General features: G+C 44.0%; 2 protein-coding genes across 4 annotated transcripts; one reads left to right on the top strand and one right to left on the bottom strand.

Moving 5' to 3' along the window:
- Positions 1-276: 276 nt before the first annotated feature.
- Positions 277-10522, bottom strand: LOC120830123 (clustered mitochondria protein homolog). Of its 2 annotated transcripts, none has more exons than XM_040194606.2 (28): positions 10141-10522; positions 8382-8491; positions 8079-8250; positions 7281-7412; positions 7031-7185; positions 6783-6937; positions 6543-6665; positions 6306-6438; positions 6084-6176; positions 5832-5998; positions 5495-5674; positions 4977-5414; positions 4814-4887; positions 4608-4712; positions 4424-4524; positions 4169-4321; positions 4025-4087; positions 3698-3930; positions 3511-3595; positions 3233-3386; positions 2974-3113; positions 2709-2789; positions 2415-2540; positions 2217-2326; positions 2025-2118; positions 1828-1953; positions 1678-1751; positions 277-1077 (listed from the first exon to the last, which is right to left on the bottom strand). In XM_040194606.2, the coding sequence occupies exons 1-28, from the start codon at positions 10184-10186 to the stop codon at positions 480-482; spliced, it is 4221 nt and encodes a 1406-aa protein (XP_040050540.2). In that variant the 5' UTR covers positions 10187-10522; the 3' UTR covers positions 277-479. The 2 variants fall into 2 exon arrangements, with proteins under 2 accessions (XP_040050540.2, XP_040050541.2); XM_040194607.2 differs by having other exon boundaries at positions 4424-4521; positions 10141-10519.
- A 1897-nt stretch (positions 10523-12419) lies between these two features.
- Positions 12420-22518, top strand: ddhd2 (DDHD domain containing 2). Of its 2 annotated transcripts, none has more exons than XM_040194613.2 (18): positions 12420-12630; positions 13005-13190; positions 14368-14560; positions 14667-14860; positions 14999-15088; positions 15221-15341; positions 15431-15520; positions 15612-15753; positions 15878-16086; positions 16179-16243; positions 16343-16462; positions 16813-16908; positions 17065-17241; positions 17805-17960; positions 18215-18317; positions 18417-18578; positions 20234-20402; positions 20493-22518. In XM_040194613.2, the coding sequence occupies exons 2-18, from the start codon at positions 13077-13079 to the stop codon at positions 20572-20574; spliced, it is 2283 nt and encodes a 760-aa protein (XP_040050547.2). In that variant the 5' UTR covers positions 12420-12630; positions 13005-13076; the 3' UTR covers positions 20575-22518. The 2 variants fall into 2 exon arrangements, with proteins under 2 accessions (XP_040050547.2, XP_077942850.1); XM_078086724.1 differs by having other exon boundaries at positions 20231-20402.
- The last annotated feature ends 603 nt before the right edge of the window (positions 22519-23121 follow it).

Genomic DNA, 23121 nt, shown 5'->3' with positions numbered 1-23121 from the left:
CTTTCCAGAGCATGAAGTAGAGGTTTCTTTTGATAGTTTTCAACTGCAGTCTTACTGTAGTACACACAGAAAAAAAACGCTTCAGCTATATTTTGTAAAGTTATTGTTAGACAACATTACTTGTGAATGGTGTAGGTGTAGTAATTTATATTTACTCTCCAGTTGAGGCGCTCTTGACTTGATCTCAGGTGGTTTCATAGCTTCATGGCTTCACACATAATATTTACATGTGTCTCTACACTGGTTGAATGTACACACAGAAAGCAACACAACTGGTAAACCAGACTAAAAAGTTTATTGTTGGAAAAAAAAAAACAGCACTCAGCAGTACAACCATCTCCCAGTACCAACAATGACATCTTTAACACATAACCTCAATCTCCCTCTCTGCTGCCAGCTTTATATTTCACTATCTGGGATCCTGGAAGGCTTTTTTCTTACAGCAGTTACTTGGGGAAAAAAGCAGTTTGGATACATTTTCACTCTTGAACTCTCCCATTAGCGGTGACCTTTCCTCCTACTCTGACTGCCGTGTCTCTCCCTCCATTGGGTTTTGAAACAACATCGGCCCAGGTTCCTTTGCTCTTAAGCCCTGACGGGCTCACAGGGATGTCACCGGCTCCATTTGTGGCACCATTGACTTCAACCGACTGCGATTTCATCTCCCCATTCACCGTGTTGCTGTTTACCCCATTTGATGTGCTGTTCCCCGCTTCCCGCCCTGCAGCCCCGGCCTCTGATTCCCCATCCTCCGCCTTGCCCTCCGAATCTGCTCTGTCGCTGTCTCCTGCACCTACATCTGTTTTCTCCCCGTGCCCGTTCGCTTGCGCCGGCTGCACCACATGACCATTGACTAACGACAAGGTCTCTTCCTGTTGGCCCTCGTTGGAATTCTCCGCCGCTGGGCTTCCTCCGTCCTCTGCGTCCTTCCTGCTTCCTGCGTCTTGATCTGCGCTTTTGGCTTCGCCGTTCGCAGTCTGTGAGGCGACGAGCTCGCCGCTCACTGGGAATCCCAGTTCTTTTGCCACAGCCGCCTTTAGCTCTTTGTGTTTCTTCCTATACTCCTGGAGCCCGTCTCTACGAAAACAATTCATTCATGAAGCTCACTGTTGAAATGTGCAGAGATGTTGCTCAGTTGTGTTTGAAAGAGATGATTTGAGATTTTAGTGTACGATTCTCTGTAGTTTCTTGCAAGTCTAAAACACATTTCTTACTTTTGTTACAGAAATAACAGAAAAGGTCTTCATTTAAAAAAATAATAATTTTGATTAAAGTTATAAATCATTAAGTGTTTTAAATGTCAGAATTGTACTCACTATTTGCTTTACTCTGGATATTTTTCCACAAAACAAAAAAAAATGTATCAAAAATAATATAGCAGAATGACAATTTTGTGTTAACAAAAATCGAATGTTTCATATAATTTATGATTATATTAATAACAGTATCATTATTACCTACTTCACCAGACCAAACTAACAATTTTATTTTCAAAAGCCAAATGTTCGGATGAGCACATCAAGTCATTCAGACTTCATGCTACGTACTATTAAATATCTATCAACCAATATATCGATTTTGGATTTTTAAAGATCGGGATATTGGTGTCATCTTAAAACTGTTCAAGCTTCAGTTCAATGCAACGCTTCAACAAGTCTTACACTTGAGAATATTTACCTGTGGGTGATGCTCTTGATCCCGGTCAACAGAGCCATTTGCTCCACCATGGCGGCACGCGTGGGACTGAGATTCTGAGGATAGAGAAACCGGGACGTCGGTAAACCCACTTATTCTGTGCCAAGAGACCACGTGAGCTCCTGGACATACCTCCACTGTCTGCTGCGCGCCCTCAGCTCCTGCCTGTCTGAGAGAGCGCTCCACCTTCACCGCTTCCTTGGTTATAGTGCACAGAAACTCTTTGCTGCTGCGGGACTGAGGATGGTCCTCTCCAAACTTGAGAGAGAAAAAACCCCGTAAGCAACCAATCTTCCTCAGGTGCTGCTCTCACACGCTAATATACTGACCATGGAGGTAAAAGCGGCGAGGGCCTCTTTCTCGTGGCTCATAGCGCTCCTGTAGTCTCCCTTGCTGCACATCCACTGGGCCAACAGCTGCTGACTGCACGGACAAGAAACCAAGCAGGCATTAGAGAGCGGACAGGGACAACATAGATTACCTTCATTTTTAAGACATGGGTTCTGTAAAAGGCGTCGTACTTGAGAGCGGTGAGTAGATGTGCAGGGCCGAAGAAGGAGGTGTTGAGCCTGAGGGCGTTCATTAAGAACTTCCCTCTCTGATCTCCGCTCAGCACCAGCCCGAGGCAGCTCTGGGAGAAAACAAACAGAGGGCGGCCTTTGTTGAAAAAGTAAAAATGTTTTATAAAGATGTTTTTGTTGGCGCTTGTTGTAACCTACATCCAGTGTTGCGGTGTAGGGATGGTCCTCTCCGTGGACTGTTAGCATTAGCAGACGAGCTCTGAGGAGACACTTCTGGGCCAAGGCAGTCTCCCCCCCAGCAAACGCATACACACCCAAGAGAGCCTGCACGTAACAACAACATAATAATAATCACACTCATATGGCATGAAACCCGTACAGAAAGGTGCACTAGTGAACCCACGTGGTGCAGTACTGATCTATCGCAAAGTCACCCCCGGTTCTATTTTCAATAGTGGTACCTGTGGAAAAAAAGTGTGTAGCTGTACTCACATATTGGTGGATAGTGTTTGGATGGTCGAAGCCAAGCACTCTCTCACTGATGACCACTGCTTTCAACTGGACACTGCGAGCCTTGAGAGCACAGGAAGTCAACGCGTTAACATTAATTAATTATTATTGCTTCATGGATAATTACAATCACTTTGTTACCGTACGGAACTGACACACAGACCGTTCGGCCTTTTTATCAGTTGCTTTACGTCGCTGCCAAAATGTGTGAATGCGGCTGTATCCAGTTGTGGCGCAGTGATCCTACCTCGGCTGCCTTGCCCTGCTTAAAGGACACCTTGGCCAACAGACTGTGGCAATAACAGGCCTCAATGTGCAGGTCATCACACACCCGACCAAACAAGTAGGTTGCTTCTTTGAGGTGTTCATGGGCCTGATCCAGCAGACCTGCGGTTGGGGAGCACACAAAAAACGTTGCACCTTTTATTTTCTATTTTGTTCTAAAACACGCATGGAGCACAATGATTTCAGATACATGAATAAATCAATCGGCTTCATTGACTTACCTTTCTGAAGGAAGTTCTGTGCGGTTCGATAGGCTTTAGAAGCATCCACGGTGGGCATGTGAACATGCTTGACAACTGGGAAGAGGTTGAGGATGTCGTCCGGCCCAATGGGAGCTTTATTTTGGTTGTCAAGGCTGTAGTCTCTCAGTCTCAACTGGTGAAGACACAGGAATTAGAAATTCCCCTTTAATTATACAAATTCTCTGGAACTGAGCGTCTACATCTGATGTAGACATTATTAATGTGCGTGTGTTTCAGTTGTGGCAGATGTCTGTTACCTGTACTCCAGTCTTTAAACAGAACTCTCTGAGCAGGGAGAGCTTCTGAAGGCCATAGTGCTCCACCAGGTGGTTTGGACCAGAGCTATCTCAAATAGAAATTCAAAGTTATTGTAACACTGACTCTGAGCCATTGTGTAACTAACAAAGACATGGAGGAGAAAACACACAAAGGCTTTGTCCTCACCCGAGGATGTCAGAGATGTGATACGTTTCAGCGGCATCCTGGCAGACCAGGTTCCACAGCTCGGCCCCCGCGAGCATGCTCCAGGGCGTGCTTTCAGACGCCCCGGCCCCTCGGCCACGCCGCCTGGACTTCTTTTTGGTCTCATCGCTCGCGGGCGCGGGCGTGAAGTGTGGCACCAGCAGGCAGCACAGGAAATGACTGACAGCTGCAGAGAGACTCGGCACGTCCACCCCCTGCAAAGACATTGATCCGAGGCTGCAGTTCAGTCCTTCTGCTGCACACACCTGGAGAACGGAGGAACGCTGTGTGCAGAATGCAGTCAAGTACCTGGAGGAAACTGTTGAACACTCTTCTGGTTGAGCGAGTGAAGATTTCCGCTATGACCAACCTCTGTTTAAGAAGAAAAGAAGTTGTTACAAGAGCAATTGCATCCTCAAGACTAATTTGAACTATTTAATAAATCAAACACACCATTATATGCCTCAGGCACTCCTTGTGTTGTGATTGGCTGATGGTCGTGATTACATGGCCCAGATATCTCAGGTTGATGCCTCTTTGGTGTAGCGCCTGTTTTAGAGAGACTCCATCCATTGGCGCCTCATTGCTTTGTCGACAAAACTCCAGCTGCATACACACAGACAAATGGTGAGGTGTTGGCATGTTGGCTGTCTATGTGTGTGTGTGTGTGTGTGTGCGCATATTGTAGAACCGTGTGTAAACACTCACAAAGTCTGGTATCTGATGTGTGACGATGAAAGCAGCGGCTTCCCTCAATAACCTCTCCTGCAGCTTCAGTGACTTACTTTCTCCAGGAGGGAAGGATACTTCTAAACAAAATACACAAGACGAATTCCATATTGTGTTCGAGCCCAAGATAGGACTTTGTGCGGTATTTTGTTCCTCGCGGTACCTGGAGAGAATACGCTTGGGTTGAAGCGCATCTCAAAGATGATGTCGCTGATTGAGCCCACTTCTTTACAAGCAACTCGGACTGCCTCAGTGGCTCGAGAATCACCTGCAAGTATATGAAAACGCGTCATGTAAATACAAAATATATAATGGGCGTGGTGTTAATGTAGCATGTTAGTTAGGTATCTACAAAAAAACATGTCTTACAAGCTGTTGCACATTCTTCAAAGCCTCCATTTGCGTCCAACGTCTCCCTGACACACTGAGTGAACTGGCAATGTCTTGACAAAGAAAAGAAACGAAACTTCAACTTGATGGAAAACCTTTTTAAAACTGAGTTCAAATTGTTTACATTGCATGTAGAGCTCACTTGTGCTGGATGAAGGCCTGCACCAGCTCTGGCCTCAGTCGACAGAGTCCGTGGGAAAAGCTCCTTGGAAGCCCGGAGGCTGAGTGATAATTCTCTGGCCAACCTTCTTTTAAACAGCCCTCCTTCTCCTTTTCCTCCCCACCGCTTGATTTACTCTCCTCTTCTTCAGGGACCGTCTGGCTTTCTGTCTCCACTTCTGGACAGAAGTTGGCATCAGCCGGGAAGGTTCTGAACACATCCAGTATGTAGAACCTGCCATCAGCGCCCAACAATCCCTGAGCGTCCACTGAGGTGAACAGTGGTACTTTGTGATCGTTGGGCCCCACGACAACATGTCTCTGGAGAGAGAGACATTTGGCTGCATGAGCCAAGCGCTCTAGGAGCCGTCTGCGATGAGGGGACTCTTGGGGTCCAGCAGTCACTCCGTACAGCAAGCCTCTGCAAAGGATAAAAATGAGCAGATTAAAAACACACATACGTCCGCATCACGGTGGGTTGTTGCACGAGGGGTCGACTACCTTGAGGCAGGAGTGGTTTCCTGGTCCTGTTCTGAGGCCTCCAAACCAGGGGCCAGACCCTGAGCAGACAGACGCAATCCTCTGTAGTCTACGATGGCTGTAGGAAGAGTGTGCAGCCCCTGCAACCCTTCAATGTCACAGTAGGCCTGTACTCCTTTAAGCTCCAGCCTCTGAGCAGTCCTGCGAGTAGAAGATGAGGAAACGTTTCATCAGTAATAAGTGAGAAAATCCACGTTGTTCTGAACGTGAAACAGGAGCTCCTTTGATCCTTGCCTCCATATGACAACGTACACAGTTGAGAACCAACGGTATCATAAAACGGGTAGTTTGCTCTCACCTGCGACCTCTGTCCCCTCCAAAGAGGGCACTTGCTGCCCCGTGGCTCATGAACAGGCCGCCCCACAGGAACGCTGGGTCATCCGGATTTCCATTCACAGGCTCCGCAAAGCCATCTACAACAGTTTCTGCCCCCCGCATGACCGCCCTAACAAATGCACCGTTTACCTGAACAAAAAGAGACAAAAGTGCAAATGAAGTCATCATCGTGTGATGCAAGTCCTGCTACGTGAGACCGGTTCTTCTTGGTTACCTGGAGCAGAGCCCTGTCCCTTTGAAGCCTTTCCTCCACGCTGCCCTGTGGAAGATCTCTGGCAGCTTGCAACTCCTCATTCCAGTCTGGAGCCTACACAGACATTACGCACAGTTACACATTATCATCCCCGCCAACAGCACGCTACTCAGTAAATATAGATATCACAAATAGATATCATCAAATAAAAAAATAAAAAAATCACGCTGTGTTGTAAATAACCTGTGTTGGAGGCTGTTCATCCACTCCCAGTCGGCTGAAGTTGTTTTTATGGGAGCGAGAGGCGCAGGGGGGCCCGAGCCAGCTCAGGGTGTGGTAAGGAGTAGGCATCAGTTCCACTGGAGGTAACTGGGACCTGAGGGAAGCCATGTTTACGTCAGTTACTATGATCGTTTTTAAGAAATTTAACTTGAAACCCCACTGTTTCTGGATTCTTTAATGGTGAGGTAGTGATGGTACCGATTCTTGAGCGTGGTCAAAGTTTGTTTGAAGGCCGGGCTGATGTGACACAGCAGGTCGGTGAAGTTGTGACAGACTGGGGAAGACTGCGCTGGACGAGGATCAAACACTTCTTCAGTAGATCTGAGATGAAGAAGGGGGAAGAGAAAATAATAAAATAAAATATTAACAAAGACCTATCACTTCCTTTTCGAAAACATTTTTCATTGCAACCATAACAGGAAATACAAATATCTTTACCTATTGAGGAAGAACCCTTTAGGAAAGGATGTGATTTCACACCGTCGGCCCTCCATTGTCACCACAGTGATGTACAGGAAGTCTCCCTGCAGCTTCCTGTGTCCTGGCGCCGGGTTCCAACAGCTGAGAGACAAGTCTCTCAGGTAGCTGGGGGACTGACGAGACAGAAAGAAGGCCACAGAGAGTCAATGCGTCTGTTTACATGAGGCCCGGCCTGGTGTGAAACACGATTCCCGTTGATCACGAACCTCTGGTTGGGAGCTGTGTGGTAGCAGGGCCATGAGGGGCCTCTCTGAGGAACCAGGGAGCAGGTACTCAGGGGGAGCTCCATCGGGTTTGCTTGTTTCCGTTTTTGTGTTGCTCAAAGAGCGCTTCAGGCCCTTTCCATTTGGTACGTTGGAATCTGCACACGTATCAAAGAAAAACATTTCAGTCTGAGCTTGTTTGTCAATTGAGTATCTCGGATTGCCCTTTTGTCTAAGTGTACCGTGTGTGTACCTGGTGTTTGTGTGAGTGTCTCCAGTATGCTTGGTGAGCGTCCTTCTCTCAGCGCATCCTGAGGTCCAGATGCTCTCAGCAGCTCGAGCACACGGGCCAGATGGAGTCTGGCTGAGTGGGCGGTGTAGGGTTCTGCAAAGACATTTGGCTGTGTTTTAGAGATTGCACGTGGCCTTCGTGATACTGTGGATGCTCAGGACAAACACTCTACACTGGGATGTGATGATCGGCGCAACATTCATTTTAAGGATGTTCATATATATTTTGTATTTTCACATTTTTAATAGCACAATGATGCATTCTCGTACCAAAGTCTGACAGGACACATTCCGCACATAGTAACAGACTGGCTGCAAAATAGTTTGTTTCAGGATTTTAACAGCTAGCTGGTAGGAAACTAAATAATTGGTTGGCACACACTTGTTACCCCTGCAACTACAAACCTTGTTATGATGACTAAGAAAAAGGTGAGTCAGCTATTTACAATGAGGTGAGAGACTTCAGTGTGTGTGAAATAGAAAGGGTGATGGGTGTGATTAAAATACGGACTGAATTATTCCATTCCAGTCTATGATCCGTTATTACAAGATACGTAAATGATGCGAGCTACGTAGAATCCCACTTGGACATGTAAGATAATTTAAACCATATGGTTCAAAGACCACACAACAACTTTTGGAGATTTTAATTATATTATTATATATATATTAAGTTCATGCAAAATAAAGCACATCTGAGTCATTAAGGAAAAGCATGTTTAACATTTAGATTGAGAGAGAGAGAAGGTTCGAAACACACCTTCCACCAGGCGCAGGACGGCTCCTGGTTTAAGCCCCTTAAGGCTTTGCAGTTCGGCCAGCGGGTCCAAAGGCGTTCCAGCAAGTGCCAGCGACAAGTTGGAACGTGGAAAAACGTCATCCCTCAAAAGCAGAGTCATTACTGCATCTTGAACAAGCCAAAATCCCCGGACCTACAAAGACACATGATTTAACACAGCAAGTGATGACAAAACAGAGATTATTAAACCGTCTGTTCTCTATTCAAATAGCTTCTGCAATACAAGGTTTTGCTAACGGAGCAGAGAGAAAAACATCTTTGTACCTGTAGCTCAAATGGCTCTACTCCGGCTCCCTGGATCCTCACAGGGAACGACGAGTCCTCGTGTTGCTTTTTACCAACAGCCTCCTTTCCACTAACTAGGCTTGTGACGTCTGTTCAAAGAAGAAACAAAACTAATTGAGGACAACCACAAACCTCTGCATTGGACAAGCAAATAGTTTAGTTTGTTTTTCGGTCTTCTGCTCATTAGAAGCTGGCATAGTTCCCGCTGGGAAAAGCTTTAAACCTGCGTGACTGCAGAAAAGCTTACATAAATGAGAATAGTTTCTTGATAAGAATCAGACAAGAAAGCTAATCTTCTCTTGTCTACTATCAACTATCATGAGCTGGGTGGAGAGCGAGTGAGCGAGACGGCCTGCGGGTGAGAGCAAATGAATGCAAGTAACTGTCAGAGGAAGGAAAAGTGGGGTGTGTCTTCCCTTTTTACACACACATTGAACCAGAAGGAGGGCGAGTCCAAGCATGTGGCCCAACCTATGGTGTGAATAAACCTGTTGTTTTTGCCTATTGGGCTTCGTGTCATCTCTGGGTAATGGGACAACCACACCCACATAAGGAGAGAGAGAAGAATGCTGAAGAACAAATACCGAACCTTAAGCAGAGCAGTAGAGCAAGTTGCATTCACGGATCCCTGCACATACTGTACACACAACACCTCCGGCGTGTGCACAGCAAAGGGGAACCTTCTTTTTGCACTTATCTATGAAGTCACTGTCATTTCTTTTACCAAAAATCTCCAGATCTTGCTGTCAATTTGGGACTGCTTTCCCACTGGAAAGCAGCCAGAAAATAGCTTCTCTGTTCACGATTGGCTGAAAGAAGGTTCCTCCTCTCTGCAGGATTGGATTAGCTTCTTTACTTTTGGGATGGCTGCCTTTCTACAACCGAAGCAATCCCAAGATTGCATTGGCAGTTCTTTCTGAGGTTAAATTTGACCGTGTAACTGTAACTGATTTTAAAAGTAGGGTTGGGGGTCCGCTAGGGGTCTGTGGCACACTTTGCCAGGCAGATTGAACCACTTTTTAGTGAAAAAATGAATACATCTATTTTCAGAAAATGGGTTATGTAGCAACCAATTATATTGTAATCATTACATCTTTAATAGTTCATAGAATATCATCTTTCAAAGAGGCTACGTCAAATTATTCCAAGCGACATAAGTAAGGGCCGGCTCCTGTGCATATTCTCTATCTATCTATCTGGGAAGATGCTGAAAAACATGTGTCAGAATTTCTATTCTATTGGAAATATATTCATTTTAAATTCAGTTATCCTGTCAATGCTACTGCGGCCGAAGATTAAAGGGCTCGAGGCAATTCCACCTGAAGACTTTATTAAAATAATAATAAATAAGATGGCTGCAAAATAGGATAAAAAGTTGTGTACTGGCATTGTTATACAAGCTAATGTGTGTGTGTGTGTGAGTGTTTTTTCCTTAAATGGTCATGAGTGAGAACATGGAGTTTGTGTGGGTGATTTCTCGTGGACTTTAGCATTGGTGCGTGCGAATGCATCTACTATACAACTTCTAAAGGGCGGAGCAGATTGAAAAGTTGCTAAAAGAAAAGCACCAGCCATGTTCAGGGCAGCGGTGCAGTGCAAAATCTCCCACCTTCCTCGCATTCTCCAGCGGGGGAGGCACCAGAGGAAAAAAGCAGAGAGAAGGAAGCATAACGCGCAGCAACAAGAGCGACATAGTCAGATAATAAAAAACAACAACCACATTGCAGGGTTTTCTCACCAGCCTTGGACGGGTTTCTCCCTCCTCTCCTCACTTTGTCCTTCATGGCTACACGTTGTAGTTTTCCCTAAGCTTTTTGTTTTTTTCCTCCTCTGCGCCGCTTCAAAGTCTCGCTTCAAGGGGGCCGAAGGAGAGCGCGAGGAGGCGAGAAGGAGAGCGCGAGGAGGCGAGAAGGAGAGCGCGAGGGAGCAGAACCCGGCAGGAGTGTTACGCTGAGTGAAAGTAAATGGCTGCTTGTCTGCTCAGGGTTGTGAATCCTGCGTCTCTCCGCGAGGCAAACTCGTTCAAGCTTATCTGTTCCCTCTGACTAACAAAAGCCACACCCTCTTATTGCTCCACACGGGGCCCATTGCTCTACATGCCTCTCACACTCGGTCGGACTGGGTGTGTCCGTAAAAACCACAGCACTATTTGACAAAAGGTGTCTCGTGTAAAACATGTCGTTCAGATTCATTCAGTGCACTTATGTATGCGTGGTTTCATTGAAACCGAGGGACCTTTCACCGCAGACTTCACTTTAATCCAAAAGCAAGGGGTTGCTTATTCGTGCATCCCTTTCTGTGGTACAGCAGAAAATCCACAAATGGGTGCGTCGATCTCTCTGGATGCGGTTGTAGAGACCTGCATTGTGAAATGTCACACATATCTGGCCATATCTCAGTTCAAAGCAATCATTAGCATTCCTGCGACAGGCTGAGCAGGTGATCTGCAGGAATGATACTTGTGTTGATTGACACTAAGTTCTAGGATTCTCAGCTGACTATTCACCACCAAGTCTTGGAAAACATGAAACTGCAACGTAAAAAACTTGCTATTCAAAATCCTTGTTATGGACCATCACCTGCATAAAATCCGATATATAATTGGTAACAAAAATGATACATTTGGAGTTATCTCCTGCACACTAAAAACATATTGATTTGTGGAAAAGTTATATACAGACGTCATTTACCGTCAAGTACGTGGATTACGTACATATGGAATGCCGTTTTAGTCAAAATTAAATAAATGAATAAATACGTAAATACATGAAATTGAGACATTTAAAATACATCATGAAATAAATAACTGAGGCAATAAATACATAAATATGAAACACATTTAATTATTTCATGGTACCTTTATTTCATAATGCCACTTTTCATTTCCAGAGACTTATTTCATAATGCCGTTTTACGTTTCACGTTCTTATATGCAAATCAGGGGGCGTGGCTACATCTAACGTTCAGAACAGACAACAGATCCGTGTGCAAAAGAGTCCGTGTCCAGAGGCGGGCGTCCAGCACCTGTGCTTGTAGTACCAGCGCTAATGTTGACTTCTTCAACTTGGACCTTTTCCACACGCACGCGGTGCTCAATCAGTCTTAAACAATTTAAAACTTCGTCGTCTATGTATACATCTTGAAGAGCACTTATCCGCCCTAGTATTTCCAAAAAACCCTCAATATGTGTCAAAATCGTATCTGCAGAAAACCCATGTTGATCGATTTGATCTAGTAATGCTAGCATGCTACCTCGGAGCCCACCGATGTCTTCCATTATATCAACACTCACGTCCCTTAGCCAGCCTTCTTTTGCACACGGCTCAGTTGTCTGTTCTGAATGTTAGATGTAGCCACGCCCCCTGATTTGCATATAAGAAGGTGAAATGTAAAACGGCATTATGAAATAAGTCTCTGGAAATGAAAAACGGCATTATGAAATAAAAGACTCTGGAAATGAAAAGTGGCATTATGAAATAAAAGACTCTGGAAATGAAAAGTGGCATCATGAAATAAAAGTACCATGAAATAATTAAATGTATTTAATATTTATGTATTTATTGCCTCATTTATTTATTTCATGATGTATTTCAAATGTCTCAATTTCATGTATTTACGTATTTATTCATTCATTTCATTTTGACTAAAACGGCATTCCATACGTACACACTTTCCCGTGTTGTCATGACAAAATAAATACAATAATCAAAATCATTAAAAAAATCCGTGACGTCAGCTTCGTATTTGGGGGCGGCGGCCTGGTTGTGCTGTGTTGTCTGATGTTGCCTTCACGTGTTCCTGGTAAATTTGATTATTGCGTAGGAAGATTTGGTTATTTTTCACTAAAAATGATGTTTTCGTAAACTCTTTGATTTACATGTATCCAACTACTGTGTTAAAGCGGAATACTTGTCCTTTTTTTTGGGGGGGGGGGGGCGGGCGGGGCGCGTCAATGTATTAGTTACATTCCTTCAATATAACGTATATCACTGTCTAATCCTCACATTTTGAAAACTCGGCTCCAAATAAAACTTTCATCGCACATTCACACTTTTATTTATCCGTCATCATTTTGTTGTTTAACGGAGCCAAGGCTCGTAATGCTCATATTTCCAAAAGCCCTGAAGCCACTGAGCGTTTGACAGGAGTCTGTCCTTGGCGAGCAGAGCTGGACTCCCCGAGCTAACAGACAAACACGAGCCCTGTGCGCTCGCTGTGTGTCAAGTCGGTGAGTTTTGTGTCCACCGTTGTGTGTTACTGCGTTAGTGCTAAAACGTTAGAAACACCAACAGAGTGTGAAGACGGAAACCTGGTTAGCTTACCCTAACTCGGCTAACGTAGCTAGCATGAAGCTCGACCGATGTTGACGTCAAGTTGGCCTCTTGGATGCAACGTCATTTGTTTTAAATACAAACATACAAAAATATAACGAGCAACGTCCGTTAGCATTCTTTTTTTTCCAAGACAGGGTAAAGAACTCCGCGTTAACTGTTACCCAACTGTACATGAATGATCACTTACCAGGTTGACAGGCGAACAAGGTGTTATGTCACGTTATTAGTTATGATGGTGTTTTAAAACGTCTCATTTCTTGTGTTACAGGTGCTGTGTTTGTGTGCCTGTGCCCCGCCCCCAGCTTAAGAGGTTCGGGGTCAGGGGTCAGGTCTTGGGCTAATGTCACACAGTTCTAGTGAAGAGGGGGGTCTCTCCCAGGCTGCCCCAAATGTCCCCAACACCCGAGAACTTCTGGACAACCCCACTCAGTCTGTGGCAACACCTCGGGATCAGGTGAGGTGGATGGTGTTTGCATATGCGTTCAACTCTGTCTAAGTCTGTTTCTGCGCCACGATTGGGGTTTAGGTTACTTGTGGTTAAGAAATGTTTATCGTGCAAAAACTATTGGTGAAATTGACACGGAATCAATGATGTCGGTTGTCTGAAAACTAATTTTGGAATCTACGGTGCTGTAGTTAACAAAGCTGAGCTGTCTGATATCATCATGTACACAGACAGTACACAGTCAATATCTTATCAGCTATATTAAAGATTATTTTCAGTCATATCGTCATTCCTCACAGATCATCCGCAAGTGGTTCGAAGGTTACTTGGGACCTAGTTGTTGTCTGAAGTAGATTTAATGTGGTTTCTTCTATTCAGTCCTGGACTAGCTCGAGCTGTGATCAGTGAAATTCTGACTGAGGCAAATATAGTGACACCGTGTACAGATTCAAGGGAATGCAAGTTGTGTTAGACACTCTTTTCAAATGGAAAAAGTGCAACTCTAGATTTTCAGCTTCGTGTTGCAACAAACTGCAGCTATAGGACACATTGTAACTCGCTTCCAACTCATGTTTTATTAAACCAATCGAAGATTGGGGGAAATCCTACTTGACATGCTTGTGAAAAAGAATAAGTTGACAACCTCAAATTCTATTATTTATTTTTAGTAAAGTTGGTCCATTCAGTTTACTCTAAATGTACTAAAACCACCCAACACACAAAGTTATTTCCCACAGGACTTCCCTCTGATGAACTCTTCACCAGAAACCTTTATCTGCACTTTCACATAAAGTGTTGTCATTGCTGTGGATGTTGTGTAAGTTTGCTCTGGTTCTAAAAGTCTTCTACCGACACCTACCATGAGCATATTTCACTGCAAATGTGATTGCTGCCGTGGCAGTTCTGTCTTCTGTGGGTGTTTGTTGTTGTGTCAACCCGTAACGTAGAGAGGGAAAGAATGAAACAGGGCTTTGTGCAGATGGCCAAGGGGGGAGGGGGCGATCCTTTCCTGTCAAATTGTTCTTTGTCTCGTTGTCTCAAGTTCCGCAACAGGAGCTCAGAAGAAGGACGTGGACTACGCTCGGACGTCTTTACTCATGCGATTACTCATTCTAGGAGCTACAGAGTCATCAATCCTGCTGACAAGAAGAAGACAACATATTGATTGAACCTCATTTTTCTCCAGGTGCCGCCGACAGTGGACGAGGCCTCTCCTTCTTCCACCTCCTCCTTTGAGATGATCGACATGGAGTCGGGCCCCGCCCCTTACCAAGAAGTGCAGCCTCACTGGTTCTTCTGTCGACGGGCCGATGACAACGCCTCCTGGCTTCCTTTCAGCAGAAAAGACTCTGACAAACTAGAGAATGCCAGCCACGCTGGTAAGCAAGTCTATATACTTTGTTGTGTGTAATTGTTTTGAATGAGGTAATGTATTTACTGTTCATTTACAATGCTACGCATTCCCCTCATGCCTGTACTGTACAGTGGGAGACCAGGAGGATGAGGTGATGATAGCCGTGGAGGGAGAGCGGTATGACGTACATGTCAAGGATAGGAAGCGCTACGCTGTGTACTGGGAGCAAGGCCCCACTGAAGTACGCCGCTGTACCTGGTTCTATAAAGGAAACAAAGACACCAGGTTCATGCCTTATCCTGAGGACTTCAGCAAGCGACTGGAGGTAGTCCGTCACCATCACACTGCTCATTGCTGAAACTTCTGACTTTATTCTCCCCCTAAACGTGGCCTGTTCCTCACAATCGTTGTTCCTATCTGGTTTCCTTGGATTCCTTCCCATCTCCTCCTTCCATTTTTTTAGGAGGCCTTTATGATATCAGTGACCTTGAATGAATGGAAAAGAAAACTGGAGTTTCCCAATGGAGAGACTGTCATCTTACACAATCCCAAGGTTTTTAAAATACATTACTGTGTGCACTATATTCAAATAAATTACAAAGTTACACAATGACTAGTTTATTTCAAATGAGTTCCATTGTTCTTTTTTGATTTAACTTCTCTTTTATTATCATGTTCCTCTCAGCTCATGATGCAGTATCAGCCAATAGGATTGCAGGATGAGTGGGTCTCCTCCCCCAGTGAGCAGACACGTCCTGGAACGGTCAAGAGGGGAGTGAACAATATCCCTGTAGAAATACCTGATGGTATGTGTGTGTGTATCTGTGTGTGTACTAGTAAAAAATACACTAGAATACATGTCACGGTTTAGAATATTTCTGTGTGTTTTTCTCAGGGGAACCAGAGAAGGTGGACCACCTTGTCTTTATGGTCCATGGCATCGGCCCTGCATGCGACCTGCGCTTCAGATCCATCATACAGTGCGGTAAGTGAAGTTGTTGTGTATGTGTGTGTGTGCGTGTTGGGATCTATACATTTGTGTGTTTGTAAGACTCTTTTCCTTCTTGTCTCTCCAGTAAATGACTTCAGGAGTGCTTCACTGTCCCTCCTGACCTCTCATTATAAGCGCGCTGAGCAGGATGGCCTGATAGGTCGAGTGGAGTTCCTCCCAGTCAACTGGCACAGCGCTCTGCACGGGGACGCCACTGGTGTGGACGAGTAAGTAGAGAGAGACACACACAGAGCAAACTAAACACCATCCTGCTTTTGTACAATACTACGTTGTTTGTCTCCTGTATTTGCAGAAGATTTGTCCTGTCTTCCCTCCCCTCCCCCACTCCAGGGACATCCAGAGGATAACTCTACCCAGCATCAGCAGGCTGAGACATTTCACCAACGACACTCTGCTGGACCTGTTTTTCTATAACAGTCCCACCTACTGCCAGACCATAGTGGACACGGTGGCCTCAGAGATCAACATGCTCCACACCCTCTTTAGGAAGAGGCACTCGGACTTCAATGGGGCTGTTTCTGTAGTGGGCCACAGCTTGGGTAAGACATGCACAAGAAAAGATCCACACTCAGTCACAAGTCATTAACGTGCTGGATTCAACCTTTTTCTTTTATCAACTCTTGTTTTTCAGGTTCGCTTATCCTGTTTGATCTGCTAACCAATCAGAGGAATGGATCCAGAAAGGCCAAAGAGGCTGTAAGTTGGCATTCATAGTAAAAGGTATCTCCAGCGTACAGATACATTTTCTAGCATTTGTGTATCTTTCTTCCATTTCTCCCCCCGGCTGTGCTCTAGGTGCCCTGTGGGGAGCCCTTAGATCTGAACGGTGACACACTGCAGCAGACTTTGAGCAGACTTGGCCTACAGCAGTACCTGGATACTCTTCAGGCTGAAAACGTAGACCTGGAGTCACTGGTAATAAACATAAACGAAACATAAATGAGCATGCAAACTTGTTATCAGGGTCTGAAATCCGTTTTTGTTCCTCCCTGCCACTGTGGCAAGGTACCTATTATTACCGGCTACTCAATTCTTTTGTCTGTCACTTGTAAAACCTATTTTAACGCTTTAGAATTACAAGAACTAAGTCAGTGGTATCAGATAGAAGAAATTCTGAAGATTCCATGTAACCTTAATCCCAGACTATTTCTATTTTAAGATTATCTTTAAAAAAAAAAACTTAATATATGCAAAACCTGCATTGGTGGTATTTCATTTAATTACGTTTGATACGTAAAAATAAAATTATTGATCTTTTCTTTTAGGCTCTTTGCCAAGATGGGGATCTCAAAGATTTAGGAATTCCTCTTGGACCTCGGAAGAAAATCCTGGACTACGTTCAGAAGAAATGTCTTTCACAGGTCAGCCTGAAACGTTACTGAGCATTCTGGTTTTGTAACATTACAATGCTTAAAAAAAAAATCAGTTTCTTGGGTCCGGTGTAGCGAGTAGCTATATAAAGTGGCTACAGTTCAGATATTATTTGAATTACTTATTATTTCTTTCAATCTGGATAGGCTTTTAAGACGGGGGCAGTACATCTGCCAGAAGGGTTGCAAGCTCCACCTCAAATGACCAGCAACTCTGATGGGAACCAGTCTACAGGATTTACAATGCAGCAGTCCCAGTTCCACAGGGCGCAGTCCGTCACCAGTGCCGTAGACTACGAGTACTTTGACGTCGGCATCGGACAGGTACCATACGTGGTCACAGACATAAGCAGTTGTGCTTGGGAGCACTAGTTGATGAAAAGCTTTAATGCATCACCTTACTGCTTCTCTCCTCCTCCTGCTTGCCTGGACAGACCAATGGAGGCATAGCCAAGGGACAGGTGTGTCTCACGTAGTGTCCCCATGCTCTCAGGCTTTGTTCTTAGGTCTCTCTGATCTCTCAGTGCCTGGGGGCTCTTTTCACATACAGTCTGGTCTGTTCAGGAAGAGGTCAAGGAGACTTGAATTATAGTGATTATTCTATGGGCGATATGGTTTCCATTGCAAAGTCACATTATGCCAAGATGATTGAAGGCACCATCTTTATTCCATTGACACGTGCAACCCAATATCACAGTGTGTCTGTGGTCATCACGTCCTGCATGAATGGTCCGAGCCATTTACTTGCTGTCACACTCCCTGACTGTTGTCTTAATGTCATAACATGTAGTTTAAATGTGAACGTGGTTGTGCACCAGAGGAATTGTGTCATCCCTCTTCATCTAACATTTAAACAAGTTTCAACAAACCCCATCCTCCCTCCACAGGTATCCATTGATTACCCGCAGCTGGCTTTTCACCCTCAAACATTTTTCGCTTTTGGTTCTCCTATTGGAATGTTCCTGACTGTTCGTGGGCTCAAACAAATTGATCCCAACTACAGCTTCCCGACCTGCAAGAGCTTTTATAACATCTACCATCCCGTGAGTAATCACATATTTAATGTATCTTAATTTATCATTCAGGCACACGGCCTGCACCGGCTTTTATTTGCAAAAAAGAACAGGAGGTAACTTCACGCACACATGCATTGATCAATCCTGTCTGCACAGACACACACCCACACATCCTCCCCCAGATGTTTCTGCAGCAATAAATCAACACAATCATGAGAATAATTGTCCCACTTTTTGGATTAATTTATTACGGTCAATTCGTCCCCTTTATTTCTGTGCAGTATGACCCCGTGGCCTATCGGTTAGAGCCCATGATTGTAACTGACGTGGATCTGGAGCCCATGCTGATCCCTCACCATAAAGGCCGAAAGAGAATGCACCTGGGTATGGCTGTCTTTCACTTTGTCTCTATGCAAAGATATTGTCGCGAGGGCTTTTGCGTCGTAGACTTAATGATGATCTCTTTGTCTCTCTGTCTAATAGAACTAAAGGATAGCTTTACCCGTATGAGCATGGATTTGAAGAACAATGTTTTGGGATCGTTAAGGACGGCATGGCAGTCCTTTTCCAGGATACCGGTGGCTGCACTACCTCCGGTGGATGAAGGAAACGCTACAACAGAGCGAGACCTTCATGAAACCCAGGGTAGAAAAAACACTTTTATTCACATTTGTGATTTTGTTGGTGTATGTGTGCCAAAGTGTCTAACCCGGTCTCCTCTCCCCCCTCTCTGCATGCTGCCCCCTCTTATACTCTATCTGGCGGTTGCTCCTGGTTCCCTGCCCTTTTACCATTTTGTCTTTTGAACATCAGCCTCGGCAGCAGTTACTTCTTCTGCTAAGAGAGAAGAGAAAAGTGCTAATTTTTGGACTAAAATAATGGAGTGGCCCAGGGCCCTTCATAAACGTTACTTCCAAGGTAAGCCAGGGTGGTAACTTGGCTGCAATATGTTTTATAATAATTTTAAAAACACAAGCCTATGTTACACATTCTTGTGTTACATTTAACTTGTTTGAATAAAGCGCAAAAGAGGCCGAACAAAAAACTTTCATTAACGATTTGATGGTTAAAACTGCTGAAATACGGAAGGAATTTATAGTTAAAAAAAACATACTGGTACGTACTGGTATGGCGTTTACTTTGTCTTATCAGCTCCCTCTCAAAGATAAAATGTTATGTAGAGCATATTGTTAATTCTGCAGGCTCTTCCTGCTGCCCTGCTCTTCCCTCTTCCTTCTTCTGTGCCTAACTGCACCGCTACTGCTACACATCTTATCTTCAACTCGTACGAGTAATGCTGCTTTTGGGCCCTACTGTCCTTCGACTGCTTTGATAACAACGCAGACTGCTAGAGGAACTGGCCCGGGGAGCATTCTCGCGAACAAGGACTTTTATTTTACACCCTCCCACTGCTGTGTAGTGGTTTAAGATCCCAAACACACCACTTTACAATATTGTAACATGGTACATAGTGTTCGCGGGACATTGTCACTTGAGAGAAAGTGTTTTTTTTTTTTTTGAATTACAAGGCAGTAAATGCAAAGGAAATACTTAAAAAATGTGATAAACAAGCATCCAGAGTTCACAGTTCATCAGAATGGCAAAGGTTTTTGTTGAGATCCCTAAATCGCTCTTAAAACAAGAATACATTTGTAACATACCAACAGATACTCATCACAAAACCAACCCATGTTGCTGAAAGCTACTCAACCTCACACTTGGACCCATCATAGACTGTATAAACACACAAAACCTGTCAAAGGCAACATGTTGACACACCCATGATACATTCACTGGCATCCATTCAGTGCTAATCAAAAAATGTTTTACCTTTTTTTTCTTTTTTATAAAGCATTTTCAGTGGTTTTCTTAACAATACCAAACTTTTACAGTTTTTGTTGTCATTTCATTAAAGTATATTCTTACAGCATCTAAGGTAGGCAGACTCTCTCCTGTTATTACATGTTACATGTCATTCAGCTGCCTCTTTTATCCAAAGTGACTACATTGCATTTTTAACCCATGGTTTTACATTTTAGCACAGGGAGCAATTAGGGGTCACGTGACTTCGACATGGGACATGGAGCAGCCGGGGTTCCGGGGTTCGAACTGCTAACCTTGCGGTTCCCGGTGCACCCTCTCTTCTCCATGCGCCACCGTCGCCCTTTCCTGTCCATTATGTGATATGTTCTGCTTCTATCAAGAAGTCTAAGTCAAAACAAATAGCTGCATGCTAATGTTTTTGTTGTTGTCTGTGACCGACATGTAAAGCTTCATATTTTGTTACTGTGTTGCAGCAGGAGTGTGCGACGAGGCGGAGTCCTCGGGGTCCGCAGAGCAGACGGAGCAGCCTGAGATTAAAGTGGGGATGTTGAATGGAGGACGACGAATTGACTACGTACTTCAGGAAAAACCTATCGAGAGCTTCAACGAGTACTTGTTTGCCATCCAGTCTCATCTGTGTTACTGGTGAGTCCTGCATACATGCGGACCACAGCGGTTTGTGACTTTTCTCTCTTTGTTGTATCCCATTTTACTTAACTAATCCCTGCCTGCTAGGGAATCTGAGGACACTGCTCTCCTGCTGCTGAAGGAGATCTACGACAAGCTAGGTGTGGCCATGGAACAGCCACAGCAGTAACTTGCTTTGAAGCGATGACATTATCTCGAAGGTGAAAGAAATGAAGGACAGCTGACAGAGCCAGAGACCGCACACTCTTCTTCCATGGTGCCTTACCGTCTGGGTGCCCCGGGCTCCCCTCCCTCGACGTTGGAGTCAGGTGACCTCGGTTCAGATGTAACAGTTTGCCTTCAATTGAAGGAGTGGCGGCTTTTTATTGGTGCCTAAACCTCCGGGGCATGACTGGCTTTTGTGTCTAACAGTTCTTTCAAATCCACCCAAACATCACTGTCATGATCCCATCATGACGCAGCTGGTCTTCGTGAGTCATTCTTTATTTCTGTTTAACTTTGCACTTTTGCTTGCCAACTAGTGTTTATATATTTTGCCTCAAGCTGTACCTGAATGATATGAAAAAAATTATCATGATCAAATGCAGACAAACACCGTACTTTATGAAAGAACACGTATCAAGTATAATATCTACCACATAAGTTTACAAACTGGCCATCAAAGCTGGTATTTCTATGCATTTGACAATAGTAGTACATATGTCCCAGAGATATCTAATGTATAAGATTTGATGTAATTTCCAGCCCTTTGAATATCCTCCAAAAAACAGAAATGTAGCTGTATAGTTATGATTAACTATAAGTGTGTTTAACAGGGCATCTCTTTCTGACCCTTTAAACCTAAAACTGTCTTGAACAACGAAGCTCTTCCTCAGCAAAAAGCGAGTCCTTAACTTTATAAATAAGCAGGTCCACTGGTTTAATTTAGTTCACTATGAAATGTTTAGGTTCTTGAGGTTAATATTTTGTCTTTGAGCAGCTATATTTAGTTTTAGTCAAACTTAAGGCCACTTGAAACGTAGCGCTGCTTCTCCTATAATTGTGCAATACAACAGTAAAGTTCTTTTACATTTCACAGATGTAATGAAGCACTGACGCTGTCATTGAAAGGGAAGTTCATCTTTCCCTTCCTGTGATATTTTTCTTTCACATGCCGCATGTATTTGATTCTGATCATATCTAAACCTGTTTCTAAAAGAAGGGATCAAAATTAAGATATTTTTACAGAAATGAAGTGTGTGTGTGTGTTTGTGTGTGCGCGCATGAGATTGTATGTTTATAAACTGTTGAAGACCAGTTTCAGTCTTTCCTCCCCTACGTCTGTGCCAGTCCTCCTACACCATATCTGTAATTACTATCAGCAGCCTATTCTTTATTCTAAAATATGGCATTGATTTAAATACAGTAGAGTATCTAACGTTTCTATAATGTAGGGGCCTAATGGCACATGTTTGTCTATGTAGCAAGGTGATGTAAAGTAATTTTCTGTATCGCGTGCCCTCTTTGCTTTGTTAGAGCAGGGTCTCTCAACATTTTCAGGTCCTGACGCGATGCTCGTCCAGAAATGTTGCGCATAATTCTCGTGAAATCCTATGGATTTGATAAGAAGATCATGATACATAAACTATATAGAAATTATGTTTTAAGGAAAATCAATTTATATTATGAAATAATAACAACATATCAACGACCTAAAAAGAATTTGCATCATGGGGTCCAGACTACACTAAGTTGAGAGACTCTGAACTTTTTCAAATTACTCCTCATCCTCTCTATCGAGGCAGCACGGCTCCACCACCAGAGCTCTGGCCCCTCTCTGCAACATCCGCACAATACATGAACTAACCTAATAGGCATGTTCAGTTGTCTTCCTTCAGAAATGCACTGAATAGTTATTCAGTTATTATTATGCTGCACTTTCCTTGAACTTCACCGCCGTCTGTGTCGTTTTCTGTCTGTCGTTGAACGGATCTTGATGGTCCGTGGCTCCTCTTCCTCTCCACAACGTCTGTTAAAGTTGATGCAAACCAAAAAACTAGTTTTCTCTTTTGTGCATACCTTATGAATATGGCCTCATGTTTTGCGTGCCATAATAAAAAACTACAATCGTCAAGTGATGTCATGTAAATATGTGATCATTATATTATATTTGCATGAATTAAACTGCCAGCAGTCTATAAAAGTACTTTCTGTATAGTAAATACATTTTGTAATCTTTTTGTATGTTGTGATTATAATAGTTCTGTACCGCTACTTACTTTTCTGACTACTTATTTCACATGAAAGTTACAAAGTACTGTAGTCAAGTCACATTTTTGTGTATGCATTACTTCACATGCTACTTTGTACTTGATTGCATCGTCCTCAGTACTTTCACTGCAGAGCTTTAGTTGCTACTAGATACTTTGTAAATTCACCAGCTTTCCATCAGAGGAGGCGGGTGAAGCTGCTGCGTCTCCATGAAGCCGAATCCTTGGCAAGTAGGTTTAATCGATCAACACGTGTATTTATATATTTGTATAAATCTCAATAAACACAAAGTCCATTTCAGTCGGCGGCGGGTCGTCGCTCTGGCTGGTCACTGCGCATGCGCGGTCGCGTGGAAACCGCATCGCTCACGGTGGCAGATTTCACCACCAAACCGGGACTGCAAACACGAGGCAAGTTGAGCTCGTGGTCATGTTTTGGTTTTCGGGATTTGTCTTTAGGCTGCTGT

The sequence above is a fragment of the Gasterosteus aculeatus genome, chromosome 13 (genome assembly GCF_964276395.1).
Source record: "Gasterosteus aculeatus chromosome 13, fGasAcu3.hap1.1, whole genome shotgun sequence".
NCBI lineage: Eukaryota > Metazoa > Chordata > Actinopteri > Perciformes > Gasterosteidae > Gasterosteus > Gasterosteus aculeatus.
This window is presented reverse-complemented; position numbering and strand designations above follow the sequence as displayed.

What these genes read in the sequence shown, in the direction of transcription:
- LOC120830123 (XM_040194606.2), bottom strand. Translation starts at nt 10,186, where the DNA reads ATGAAGGACAAAGTGAGGAGAGGAGGGAGAAACCCGTCCAAGGCTG. An exon ending in GTTTAAAGACTGGAGTACAG is followed by an intron (nt 3,387 to 3,510) that starts GTAACAGACATC and finishes TGTCTTCACCAG; the next exon opens with TTGAGACTGAGAGACTACAG. An exon ending in CATCTACTCACCGCTCTCAA is followed by an intron (nt 2,119 to 2,216) that starts GTACGACGCCTT and finishes TTGTCCGTGCAG; the next exon opens with TCAGCAGCTGTTGGCCCAGT.
- ddhd2 (XM_078086724.1), top strand. Translation starts at nt 13,077, where the DNA reads ATGTCACACAGTTCTAGTGAAGAGGGGGGTCTCTCCCAGGCTGCCCCA. An exon ending in AGAGAATGCCAGCCACGCTG is followed by an intron (nt 14,561 to 14,666) that starts GTAAGCAAGTCT and finishes TGTACTGTACAG; the next exon opens with TGGGAGACCAGGAGGATGAG. An exon ending in ACTTCAGCAAGCGACTGGAG is followed by an intron (nt 14,861 to 14,998) that starts GTAGTCCGTCAC and finishes CCATTTTTTTAG; the next exon opens with GAGGCCTTTATGATATCAGT.